At 46.7% G+C, this 13,471-nt stretch overlaps 1 protein-coding gene across 1 annotated transcript in view; it reads right to left on the bottom strand.

Annotated features, from left to right (window-relative positions):
- Positions 1-13,471, bottom strand: part of LOC144497561 (sterile alpha motif domain-containing protein 1-like) — a 64,446-nt gene that overhangs the window by 30,907 nt on the left and 20,068 nt on the right. Inside the window, exon 3 of the mRNA XM_078218987.1 lies at positions 10,449-10,584. Coding sequence (XP_078075113.1) covers positions 10,449-10,584 — 136 coding nt within the window. The remainder of the gene's footprint in view (positions 1-10,448; positions 10,585-13,471) is intronic.

The following is a 13,471-nucleotide window of genomic DNA, read 5'->3' as shown; positions in this document are numbered from 1 at the left end:
TAAAAGTTGGTGAGAGTCATAGCTGACATTCCAAATTTCCTTAGTCTTCTGAGAAAGTAGAGGCGTTGGTGGGCTTTCTGAATGATGTCAGCATGGGTACCAGGACAGGTTGTTGGTGATCTGGAGACCTAAAGGTTTGAAGCTCTCGACCCTTTCTACTTCGTCCCCGTTGATGTAGACAGGGGCCTGTTCTCCTGAAGTAGATGACAATCTCCTTCGTTTTGTTGACATTGAGGAACAGATTATTGTTGCTACACCAGTTCACCAGATTCTCTATCTCATTCCTGTACTCTGTTTCATCATTGTTTGAGATCTGTCCCACTACGGTGGTGTCGTCAGCGAACTTGAAAATCGAGTTGGAGGGGAATTTGGCCCTGGTAAGGAGTATAGTAGGGTGCTGAGAACACAGCCTCGTGGGGCACCGGTGTTGAGGATGATCGGGGAGGAGGTGTTATTGCCTTTCCTTATTATTTATTAAAGGGAGATATATTAAACCATTTTTAAAATGTATTCTTTCACGGTATGAGAGTGCTGTTGGCTGGGCCAGCATTTATTACCCATCCCCAATTACTGAACTGAGTGGCTCGATTTGATTTATTGTCACATGTATTGGGATACAGTGAAAAGCACTATGCAGGCAAAACATACCATTCATAGAGTGTACAGGGGAGAAGGGAAGATGAGGATGCAGAATGTAATGTTACAGTCATAGCTAGGGTGTAGAGAAACATCAGCTTAATTTAAGGGAGGTCCGTTCAAAAGTCTGATGGCAGCAGGTAAATGCATTACCTGATAAATGTGAGGTAATGCATTTTGGAAGGTCTAATACAGATAGGAAATATACAGTAAATGGCAGAACCCTTAAGAGTATTGATAGGCAAAGGGATCTGGGTGTACAGGTACACAGGTCACTCAAAGTGGCAATGCAGGTGGAGAAGGTAGTCAAGAAGGCATACGGCATGCTTGCCTTCATCAGCCAGGGTATCGAGTTTAAAAATTGACAAGTCATGTTGCAGCTTTATAGAACCTGAGTTCGGCCGCACTTGGAATATAGTGTTCAATTCTGGTCGCCACGCTACCAGAAGGATGTGGAGGCTTTGGAGAGGGTACGGAAAAGATTTACCAGGATGTTGCCTGGTATGGAGGGCATTAGCTATGAGGAGAGGTTGGAGAAACTTGGTTTGTTCTCACTGGAGCGACGGAGGTTGAAGTCTACAAGATTATGAGAGGCATGGACAGAGTGGATAGTCAGAAGCTTTTTCCCCCTGAGTGGAAGAGTCAATTACGAGGGGTTATAGGTTTAAGGTGCGAGGGGCAAGGTTTAAAGGAGATGTATGAGGCAGATTTTTTACACAGAGAGTGGTGGGTGCCTGGAACTCGTTGCCGGGGGAGGTAGTGGAAGCGGATACGGAAGTGACTTTTAAGGGGCGTCTGGACAAATACATGAATAGGATGGGAATAGAGGGATATGGTCCCCGGAAGGGTAGGGGGTTTTAGTTAAGTCGGGCAGCATGGTCGGTGCAGGCTTGGAGGGCCGAAGGGCCTGTTCCTGTGCTGTAATTTTCTTTGTTCTTTGTTCAGGGAAGAAGCTGTTCTTGAGTCGGTTGGTACGTGACCTCAGACGTTTGAATCTTTTTCCCGAAGGAAGAAGGTGGAGGAGAGAATGTCCGGGGTGCATGGGGTCCTTAATTATGCTGGCTGCTTTGCCGAGGCAGCGGGAAGTGTAGACAGAGTCAATGGATGGTAGGCCGGTTTGCGTGATGGACTGGGCTTTGTTCACGGAGCTTTGTAGTTCCTTGCGGTCTTGGGCAGAGCAGGAGCCATACCAAGCTGTGATACAACCAGAAAGAAGGCTTTCAATAGTGCATCTGTGTAAAAGTTGGAGAGAGTTGTAACGGACATGCCAAAGCTCCTTCGCGTATCTGAGAAAGTAGAGTTGTTCGTGGGCTTCCTTAACTATAGTGTCGGCATGGGGGGACCAGGACAGGTTGTTGGTGATCTGGACACCTAAAAATTTGAAGCTCTCGACCACTTCCACTTCATCCCCATTGATGTAGACAGGGGAGTGTCCTCCACTACGCCCTCCTGGAGTCAATAACAATCTCCATCATTGCTGACATTGAGGGAGAGATTATTGTTGCCGCACCAGTTCACCAGATTCTCTATCTCATTCCTGTACTCTGTCTCATCATTGTTTGAGATCCGACCCACTACAATGGTGTCGTCAGCAAACTTGAAAATCGAGTTGGAGGGGCTGCACAGTCATAGGTGTACAAGGAGTATAGCAGGGGGCTGAGACCACCACCTTGTGGGGCACTGGTGTTGAGGATGATCATGGAGGTGGTGTTGTTGCCTATCCTTACTGACTGTGGTCCGAGAGTTAGGAAGTTCAGGATCCAGTTGCAGAGGGAGGAGCCGAGGCCCAGGCCACAGAGTTTGGAGATGAGTTTTGTCGGAATAATGGTGTTGAAGGCTGAGCTGTAGTCAATAAATAGGAGTTTGACGCAAGTGTCTTTGTTTTCCAGGCGTTCCAGGGCTCAGTGTCGGCCCAGGGAGATGGCGGCTGCTGTGGACCTGTTGCGGCGGTAGGCAAACTGTAGTGGATCCAGGCAATCTGCGAAGTCGCATTTGATCCATGCCATAAGTAACCTTTCGAAACACTTCATAATGATGGATATCTACCAGGTGATAGATCGGCCATTTCAGAGGGCAAGTTAAGAATCAACCACATTGCTGTGGTTCTGGAGTCACATGTAGACCAGACCCGGTAAAGGGGCTGAGATACCAGATATCGTTCAGACTGCTCCTTGGTCATTGCTTACCAATGGATTCACCATTTTGCAGTCAAGAATTTGACAGCACGGTTTTCAAAATCCACTTCCCTAAATAACCATGGCAGGGAGGTGGTAAATCAAGAGAGACAAGAATCATCTGTTTACTCAATAACAAAAGCTTCACTTCATTAATTCCTCTCAGTGAGTTTGGAGTGCTCAGCTGTGGGCACAAAGGAATGACCTTTCCAAGTGTGTCAGTGGAGTGAGCAATGTCTGACAGGCAAAACGTGGGCTTCAATCTACTGGAGTAAAGTTGGTGGGTCTAATCTGATCTAGCATGGAAAAGCAAACATACTCTCTCTCTCTCTGAAGGAATCCAAATGCTGGCTACAGGAAATTCCCATTCCTATTCCCATATTGATTTCACGCAGAGATACACAGAAAGATAAAACCTGCCACGCCATCGAAACACACTCAATGTCACGCACAAAGCCAAGCTCTCAGCCTCCCTGATTAACTTGCCATCAATAGTATGTCAAAATTCGCAGATGACACTAAGATGGGTGGCAGAGTAAAGTGTGCGGAGGACGCTGAAAGTCTGCAAAGGGATATAGATAGTCTAAGTGAGCGGGCGAGGGTCTGGCAGATGGAGTACAATGTTGGTAAACGTGAGGTCAACCATTTTGGTAGGAATAACAGCAAAATGGACTATTATTTAAATGGTAAAAAATTGCAGCATGCTGCTGTGTGGAGGGACCTGGGTGTCCTTGTGCAAGAATCTCAAGGAGTTGGTTTGCAGGTGCAGCAGGTGATTAAGAAGGCAAATGGAATTTTGTCTTTCATTCACGAGGGATGGAGGTTAAAAGCAGAGAGGTTATGCTGCAGCTGTATAAGGTGCTGGTGAGGCCACACCTGGAGTACTGTGTACAGTTTTGGTCTCCTTATTTGAGAAAGGATGTACTGGCACTGGAGGGGGTGCAGAGGAGATTCACGAGGTTGATTCCAGAGTTGAGAGGGTTGGCTTATGAGGAGAGACTGAATAGACTGGGGCTATACTCATTGGAATTTAGAAGAATGAGGGGGGAATCTTATCGAAAATTATGAAGGGAATAGATAAGACAGAAGCAGGGAAGTTGTTTCCACTGGCAGGTGAAACTAGAACTAGGGGGCACAGCTTCAGAATAAGGGGGAGCAAACTTAGGATTGAGTTGAGGAGGAACTTCTTCACCCAAAGGGTTGTGAATCTGTGGAATTCCCTGCCCAGTGAAGCAGTTGAGGCTACCTCATTGAATGTTTTTAAGGCAAGGACAGATAAATTTTTGAACAGTAAAGGAATTAAGGGTTATGGTGAGCGGGTGGGTAAGTGGAGCTGAGTCCACGAAAAGATCAGCCATGATCTTATTGAATGATAGAGCAGGCTCGAGGGGCCAGATGGCCTACTCCCGCTCCTAGTTCTTATGTTCTAATCAGTGTAGAACTCAGGCCCCTTGGCAAAAGCTATTTCAAACTGCATTGTTACAGACAGCTTTAAGCCACATTGACAATCCATGCTACACTCAATCCAAAGGTTGAAAGCTTAGTCCCTAGCCCACTGCATCACACAGTCGCCAGTATGACTCCAATCATCCACTGGCCTGTGTTACACATATTAAAACAGAGAAAATAGGAGTGGGAGGCCATTCAGCCCTTCGAGCTTGCTCCACCATTTATCACGATCATGGCTAATCATCCAACTCAATAGCCTGATCCCCTCCACCCCCCCATATCCTTTGATTGCCTTGCCCTCAAGACCTATACAAGAATGTCAGAACTAGGACTAGGAGTGGGCGAGCCAACTCCACCATCCAATACGATCAAAGCATCTCAGTCTCATCACCACTTTCCTGCCCGTTCACCATAACCCTTATTGATTAAAAATCTGCCCACCTCTTCCTTAAATTGACACAATGTCCTGGCAACCACCGCACTCTGGGACTGAGAATTCCACCGACTCACCACCCCTTTGAAAGAAGGAATTTCTCCTCATCTCTGTTCTACCACCCCTTATCCGAAAACTAGCAACTCTTGTTCTAGATTGCCCCACATGAGGAAACATCCTCTTCACATCTACCCTGTAAATCCTCTTTATTATCTTATGTATCTCAATTAGATCTCCCCTCAGTCTTCTAAACTCCAGGGAATATGGGCCTAAACTGCCCAATCTCTCTTCGTAAGTCAAACCCCTCATCTCTGGAATCAATCTAGTGAACCGCCTCTGAACCGTCTCCAATGACACTAGATCCCACCTCAAGTAAGGGGACCAAAACTGTACACAGTACTGCAGCTGCATTCTCACTAATGCTTTGTTCAGTTGCTGCAACATTTCACTACTTTTATATTGAATTCCTTTAGCAATAAATGGCAAAAATATATTTCCATATCTAACTCCTTCGTGAATACTGCAACATTTTGGCCACAAGTGCTTTCTGTGGTAGTGAATTCCACAGGCTCACCACTCTGGAGAAATTTCTCCTGATTTCAGTCCGAAGTTATTTATCCTTTACCCTCAGACTGTGACCCGTGGTTCTGGACTCCTCCACCATTAGGAACAGCCTTCTTGCATCTACCCCGGTTTAGTCCTGTTCAAATTTTACAGGTTTCCATGAGATTTACCCCCTCATTCTTCTGAATTTAAGCGAATAGAATCCTAACCCACTCAATCGCTCCTCATACGCCAGTCTCACCATTCCAGGAATCAGTCTGGTATACCTTCTCTGCACTCCCTCTATAGCAAGAATAGATCTCTTTGTAAATAAGAACATAAGAACATAAGAAATAGGAGCAGGAGTAGGCCATCTAGCCCCTCGAGCCTGCCCCGCCATTCAATAAGATCATGGCTGATCTGACGTGGATCAGTACCACTTACCCGCCTGATCCCCATAACCCTTAATTCCCTTACCGATCAGGAATCCATCCATCCGCGCTTTAAACATATTCAGCGAGGTAGCCTCCACCACCTCAGTGGGCAGAGAATTCCAGAGATTCACCACCCTCTGGGAGAAGAAGTTCCTCCTCAACTCTGTCTTAAACCGACCCCCCTTTATTTTGAGGCTGTGTCCTCTAGTTTTAACTTCCTTACTAAGTGGAAAGAATCTCTCCGCCTCCACCCTATCCAGCCCCCGCATTATCTTATAAGTCTCCATAAGATCCCCCCTCATCCTTCTAAACTCCAACGAGTACAAACCCAATCTCCTCAGCCTCTCCTCATAATCCAAACCCCTCATCTCCGGTATCAACCTGGTGAACCTTCTCTGCACTCCCTCCAATGCCAATATATCCTTCCTCATATAAGGGGACCAATACTGCACACAGTATTCCAGCTGCGGCCTCACCAATGCCCTGTACAGGTGCATCAAGACATCCCTGCTTTTATATTCTATCCCCTTCGCAATATAGGCCAACATCCCATTTGCCTTCTTGATCACCTGTTGTACCTGCAGACTGGGCTTTTGCGTCTCATGCACAAGGACCCCCAGGTCCCTTTGCACGGTAGCATGTTTTAATTTGTTTCCATTGAGATAGTAATCCCATTTGTTATTATTTCCTCCAAAGTGTATAACCTCGCATTTCTCAACGTTATACTCCATTTGCCATATCCTCGCCCACTCACTCAGCCTGTCCAAATCTCTCTGCAGATCTTCTCCGTCCTCCACACGATTCACTTTTCCACTTATCTTTGTGTCGTCTGCAAACTTCGTTACCCTACACTCCGTCCCCTCCTCCAGATCATCTATATAAATGGTAAATAGTTGCGGCCCGAGTACCGATCCCTGCGGCACGCCACTAGTTACCTTCCACCAACCGGAAAAACACCCATTTATTCCGACTCTTTGCTTCCTGTCGGATAGCCAGTCCCCAATCCACTTTAACACACTACACCCAACTCCGTCTGCCCTAATTTCCTTCAGTAGCCTTTTATGGGGCACCTTATCAAACGCCTTTTGGAAATCCAAAAACACCGCATCCACCGGTTCTCCTCCATCAACCGCCCTAGTCACATCTTCATAAAAATCCAACATGTTCGTCAAGCACGACTTTCCCCTCATGAATCCATGCTGCGTCTGATTGATCGAACCATTTCTATCCAGATGCCCTGCTATCTCCTCTTTAATAATGGATTCCAGCATTTTCCCTACTACAGACGTTAAGCTGACCGGCCTATAGTTACCCGCCTTTTGTCTCCTTCCTTTTTTAAACAGCGGCGTAACATTAGCCGTTTTCCAATCAACCGGCACTACCCCAGAATGCAACGAGTTTTGATAAATAATCACTAACGCATCCACTATTACCTCTGACATTTCTTTCAATACCCTGGGATGCATTCCATCCGGACCCGGGGACTTGTCCACCTTCAGTCCCATTAGTCTACCCAGCACTGCCTCTCTGGTTACATTAATTGTATTAAGTATTTCTCCTGCTGCCAACCCTCTATCGTTAATATTTGGCAAACTATTTGTGTCCTCCACCGTGAAGACCGACACAAAAAACTTATTTAAAGACTCAGCCATATCCTCATTTCCCACTATTAACTCCCCCCTCTCGTCCTCCAAGGGTCCAACATTCACTCTAGCCACTCTATTCCTTTTTATATATTTATAAAAACTTTTACTATCATTTTTTATATTAATTGCTAGCCTAGCTTCATAGTCTATCCTTCCTTTCTTTATCGCTTTCTTAGTCTCTCTTTGTTGTTTCTTAAATTTTTCCCAATCACTTGTTTCTCCACTATTTTTGGCCACTCTGTACGCAGCTGTTTTTATTTTAATACTCTCCTTTATTTCCTTCGTTATCCACGGCTGGTTCTCCCTTTTCTTACAATCCTTGTTTTTTGCTGGAATATATTTTTGCTGAGAACTGAAAAGGATCTCCTTAAAAATCCTCCACTGTTCCTCAGCTATCCTACCTGCCAGCCTGCTCTCCCAGTCTACCTTAGCCAATTCATCCCTCATCCTATCATATTTCCCTCTGTTCAAACAGAGGACACTGGTTTGGGACCAAACTTTCTCCTCTTCCATCTGAATCAGAAATTCGACCATATTGTGGTCACTAGACCCAAGAGGGTCCTTCACAATAAGATCCTTAATTCTACCTACCTCGTTACACAATACCAGATCCAAAATAGCTCGTTCCCTCGTCGGTTCCGTAACATGCTGTTCAAGGAAACTATCCCGACAGCATTCTAAGAACTCTTCCTCCATTCCACCCTTACCGACTTGAGTCTGCCAGTCAATGTGCATGTTGAAGTCCCCCATGATTATTGCCGTTCCGTTTTTACACGCATCCCTTATCTGCTTGTTTATAGCCCTCCCCACCTCAACATTATTATTTGGGGGCCTATATACCACACCTACTAGTGTCTTTCTCCCTCTACTATTCCTCATCTCTACCCATAACGATTCCACGTTTTGTTCCTCAGAGCCTATGTCATCCCTCAGTACTACCCTGATATTATCTCTTATTAATAGCGCGACCCCACCACCTTTTCCTTCCTGTCTATTCTTCCTAAACGCCTGATACCCCTGGATATTCATCTCCCAGTCCTGGTCACCTTTCAGCCACGTTTCTGTAATGGCCACTAGATCGTACCCACTCGTGCTGATTTGCACCATCAACTCATATACCTTGTTCCGAATGCTTCGTGCATTCAGGCAAAGTGTCCTTATTCCAGCTTTTATCTGGACCCGCTTTGATGAGTCGCGAACACCCTCTCCCTCTACTCCCTTATCTAAATTACCGCCTTCATTCACTTGCACCCTCTCCTCTACCATTAATTTTGTAATTCCCCTTACCCCTGCATCCTCCACCCCATCAATTAGTTCCTTGATCCTAGTCAACTCTTCTAGCTCCCCTCCCCCCAACCTATCTAGTTTAAATTCTCCCCAGTAACTTTAGCCAACCTACCGGCCAGGATATTGGTCCCCGTGTGATTCAAGTTCCACCCGTTTTTTGTATACAGATCACCCCTGCCCCTAAAGAGGTCCCAATGGTCCAGGAACCTGAATCCCTGCCCCCTGCACCAGTCCCTCAGCCACACATTCATCTTCCACCTCACTCCATTCCTGCCCTCACCTTCCCGTGGCACAGGCAGTAATCCTGAGATTACTACCTTTGCTTTCCTCTTTCTCAGCTGTCTCCCTAATTCCCTGTACTCCCTTTTCATGACCCCTTCTCCCTTCCTACCCACATCAGCGGTACCAATATGTACCGCTACCTCAGGCTCCTCTCCCTCCCACCTCAGGATTTCCGGGACGCGACTAGCGACATCCTGGATCCCGGCCCCAGGGAGGCAGACCACCATGCGAGAATCCCGCCTACCTCCGCAGAAACGCCTGTCTGTCCCCTTCACCATCGAGTCCCCGATTAATACCGCCTTCCTCCTCTTTTCTTTAGCCCTCTGAGTTACAGGGCTGGACTCCACTGCGGAGACACGGCCACTGCTGCTTCCCCCAGGCGGGCTGTCCCCCCCAGCAGTACTCAAGCAGGAGTACTTGTTGTGCAGGGGCAAATCCACTGGGGTGCTCTCAACCACCCTAGCCTTACCCTTCCTGGCCATCACCCACTTGGCCTCCTCCCGTTGCCCTGGTGTGACCACCTGATGATACCTTAAGAAGCATTAGGAAAGAAAGAATGAATTGGAATTTATACCTCGTCTTATCCTCGCCCACCCTCCTGACTTGGAAATATATCACTGTCGCTGGGTCAAAATCCTGGAACTCCCTCTCTAACAGCATTGTGGGTGCACCTACACCACACAGACCGCAGCGATTCAGGAAGGCAGCTCACCGCCATCTTCTCAAGGGCAATTAGGAATGGACAACTAATGCCAGCCAGGCCAGCGACAGCCACATTCCACATGAATTAAAAGGAGACATCACAAAGTGCCTTACAACTATTCTAGGACACGTGCAGTGATTGTTAAAACAACAACTTACATTTATCTGGCGCCTTTAACATAATAAAACATTCCAAAACACTTAGGAGAATTATTAAACATGGTATGACACCCAGCCACAAAGCCACACAAGGTCAAATAACCAAAATCGAGGGAGGGGGAGATAAGCCTTGTGCGTAAACCTATTGGACTTTAACCTGGTGATGTGAGACTTCTTACTGTGCCCACCCCAGTCCAACGCCGGCATCTCCACATCGAGATGAGCTTGGACAGGACATCAAGAGAGACACAGGAGAAAGATGCAAGTTCAGGGCTAGGGACAGGAGGGAGGGGGTGAGAAAAATGTGGCAACTGACCTGGGAATGGCAACATCGACAACAGCAAAGCAATGAGCAATCAGCTCTATTTCTGATGTTCTTACCCGAGTGAGGCCTGGGAAGAGGCAGAACTCACGGTCCTCGAGTTAGATTCTTTTACATCCACTTAAACCAGAGCACAGCCCTTAGTTTAATATCTCCACTGAAAACTAGCATTCCCAACAAAGCTGCATCCTCTCACTGCTGCGCTGAAGCGTCGACTTCGATTAAATGCTCACGGTTCTATTGGGGAAGTGAGATTTGAACACAAGATAGAGGCAGAAGAACTATCGGCTGAGCGATTTGCAATTTCAGGAAGCACCCAACCAATCTCCATTCAAACCGTTCCTTAAAAAAGCACCCACACTCGCACCGAGACTCACAAACCTGGATTTCTCCATTCTTCAATCTCTTTCAGTTCTGCTTCCATACACTCGCTGTCTGGAGAGGTTGCAGCTGCCGGAGGGTTCATTAACGAGGCATTCGCTTCAATAGTTTTCTCTTTCCGTGTCCTTGCATATCCCTAGAAACAAAACACGAGATCCACAAAGGCAAAGAATCAGGGGAAGTCTGGGATGACGGTTATCCTCTAATTCTATACTGCCTCAGCTCAGCGGAGCACGCTCCGCATCTCCAAACCCTCTGACACAGACTGGCGAATGGGCACAAACTGAGCATTGCTTCAAGTGAAAGGAACTAACGCCATCCATGAATTCGGAGCTAAAAGCCCCGTCCCAAAGCACCAAACCTAAATACCAGGTGAGCGAGAAATAAAACAAAGCACATCACCCAACTGCAAAAATCCACCAACTTCCAGAGAAGGTGAGGGCCAAACAATCCCAGGAATGAAGAGCTTGTCGTGTGAGGAGCGGTTGAGGAGTCTGGGTCCGTACGCGATGGAGTTTAGAAGGATGAGGGGGGGGTCTAATTGAAACTTACAGAACTGAGGGGCCTGGATAGAGTGGGCGTGGAGAGGATGTTTCCATTAGTGGGAGAGACTAGAACTCGAGGCTACAACCTCAGAGTGATGGGACGATCCTTTAAAACAGAGATGAGGAGGAATTTCTTCAGCCAGAGGGTGGTGAATCTGTGGAACTCATTGCCACAGAGGGCTGTGGAGGCCAGGTCATTGGGTGTCTTTAAGACAGAGATAGATAGGTTCTTGATCAATAAGCGGATCACGGGTTATGGGGAGAAGGCGGGAGAATAGGGATGAGAATCATATCAGCCATGATTGAATTTCTGAGCAGACTTGATGGGCCGAATGGCCTAATTCTACTCCTATATCTTATGGTTTTATGGATTAATGAATCCTTTGAACCAATGTTACCAGCTTTTTTGTCTCCTGCTGTGTATGCAAATATATTTTCTTCATTGGGAGCTGGTGGTGTCATGGTAACATCACTGGATTAGTAATCTAGAGGCCGAGGCTTAACGATAGGGATCGCACGATCAAATCTCACCACAGAAACCAGCAGCATTTAAATTCAATGAATAAATCAGGAGGCTTTGGTGACCATGAAACCTCATTGGCCTTTTAATTGACTCAACAGGTTCCCTAACGCTCGCCGGAAAGCCGCCATTCCTCGTTCATTCTGGCCTCCGGGAAAATGGCCAGGAGTGAGCACCGTGGAGGAAAACCAAACTCTAGCTGGTGTCGGGAAACTTTCTGCCCGCCCAGTTCCGCTCCCACCCCCACAGTTGGGTCAATATCCTGCCGTGTACATCAAATGTTAGTGGGTGCTAAGCATTACACAACCATAGAAGCTTTAACCCACAAGAAAGCCATTCGGCCCATTGTGATGGTGCCAGCCCCACATTGGAGGAATGAGCACTGTTTGAGGACCACCCCTACTCGATGGGCAGCACCAAGGGGCAGTGCCCAGGCACGCCCTCCTGCCCTGAGCAATGCGTTCACCTCAGTTGTTCTGGTGGGGTCTGCATAGAGGCCTGATAATCAGATGCTAATTTATTCCAATGGGAATCCCCACATTGAATGAATTGGGATTGGGCCAATCCTATCCACTGAAAACGGGAGTGGAAAATCAATCCCCCCTCACCCCGCATTTGAGGGTTTTTTTAATGGACCTGTTGCTTCTTTCCTGATTCATCTTCTCCAGTTTTTGTTTCAAGCGTAAAGGGATTGACAACAGAAAGCCAATCATCTTCAGTTAGTCTGTTTTGACCTACAGTCTGGAATTAGTACTAGTCGAGTAATCTGTGGATTTCCCTCACCAAAACGCAAAGCCCTACTTTCATAGAAATCACAGAATCCCTACAGTGCAGAAGGAGGCCATTTGGCCCATCGAGTCTTCACCGACAACAATCCCAACCAGGCCCTATCCTCACAACCCCACATATTTATCTCGCTAATCTCTCTAACGTACGCATCCCAGGACTCTAAAGGGCAATTTAGCATGGTCAAAGCACCTGACCCACACATCTTTGGACTGTGGGAGGAAACCGGAGCACCCGGAGGAAACCCATGCAGACACGGGGAGAATGTGCAGACTCCGCACAGACAGTGACCCGAGCCAGGAATCGAACCCAGGTCCATGGAGCTGAGAGGCAGCAGTGCTAACCACTGTGCCGACTTTGGCATCTGTTCCAATGCGGACACCCAGGCAAGGGCCAGAAAAGGATATTATGATCAACCGTTTATATTTACTTAGCGCCTTTGACTTCCCAAACTGCTTCTCAAAGTACAATAATTAAAAATAAAATAGACTCCATCATGTCTACACTGACTCCCAAAGGGAGCTACCCAGCTGGTCCCATTCTCCAGCCCGATATCCATAGCCTTCTAAATACATCACTTTCAAATATGTATCCAGCTCTCTTTTGAAACCTCCGATGGAATCTGCCTCCACCACTCTCCCAGGCAGCGCATTCCAAATCCCAACAACTCTCCGAGTGAAAATATTTCTCATCTCACTCTTAACTCTCTTGCTGACCATCTTGAAATTCTAGTCACTGACATACAGACCAGTGGAAACACGATATCCTCCTTTATTCTGTCAAACTTGTTCATCATTCTGAAGACCTCAATAAGGTCACCTCTTAATCCTCTCTGCTCTAAGGAGAATAAGCCCTTTTCAGAAATATTTCAAACTACGATCACAGATTTATAAATTATATTTTAAGGCCTAATTCCAGCAATAGTTGCCAGTTGGCTTATTAAAATTCCAAGTTAAGCAGCTGTTGGTAAACTCCAGTGTAGGAATTCTTTCTGAAAGCATCAACCCAGCCCTGTCCCAACTCCCTGTGGAAAACATCAGCAAAACATTCCACATTTCTACAAAACAGGGGGAAAAAAATCATACATCATTAACTCAGTAAATGTAGCAATATCACATCCCTGCGGAATCCCTGGGTTCCCCCCTTAAACCTGCTCTAGAGTCTGGGGACCT

Source organism: Mustelus asterias, chromosome 8, assembly GCF_964213995.1.
Source record: "Mustelus asterias chromosome 8, sMusAst1.hap1.1, whole genome shotgun sequence".
NCBI lineage: Eukaryota > Metazoa > Chordata > Chondrichthyes > Carcharhiniformes > Triakidae > Mustelus > Mustelus asterias.
This window is presented reverse-complemented; position numbering and strand designations above follow the sequence as displayed.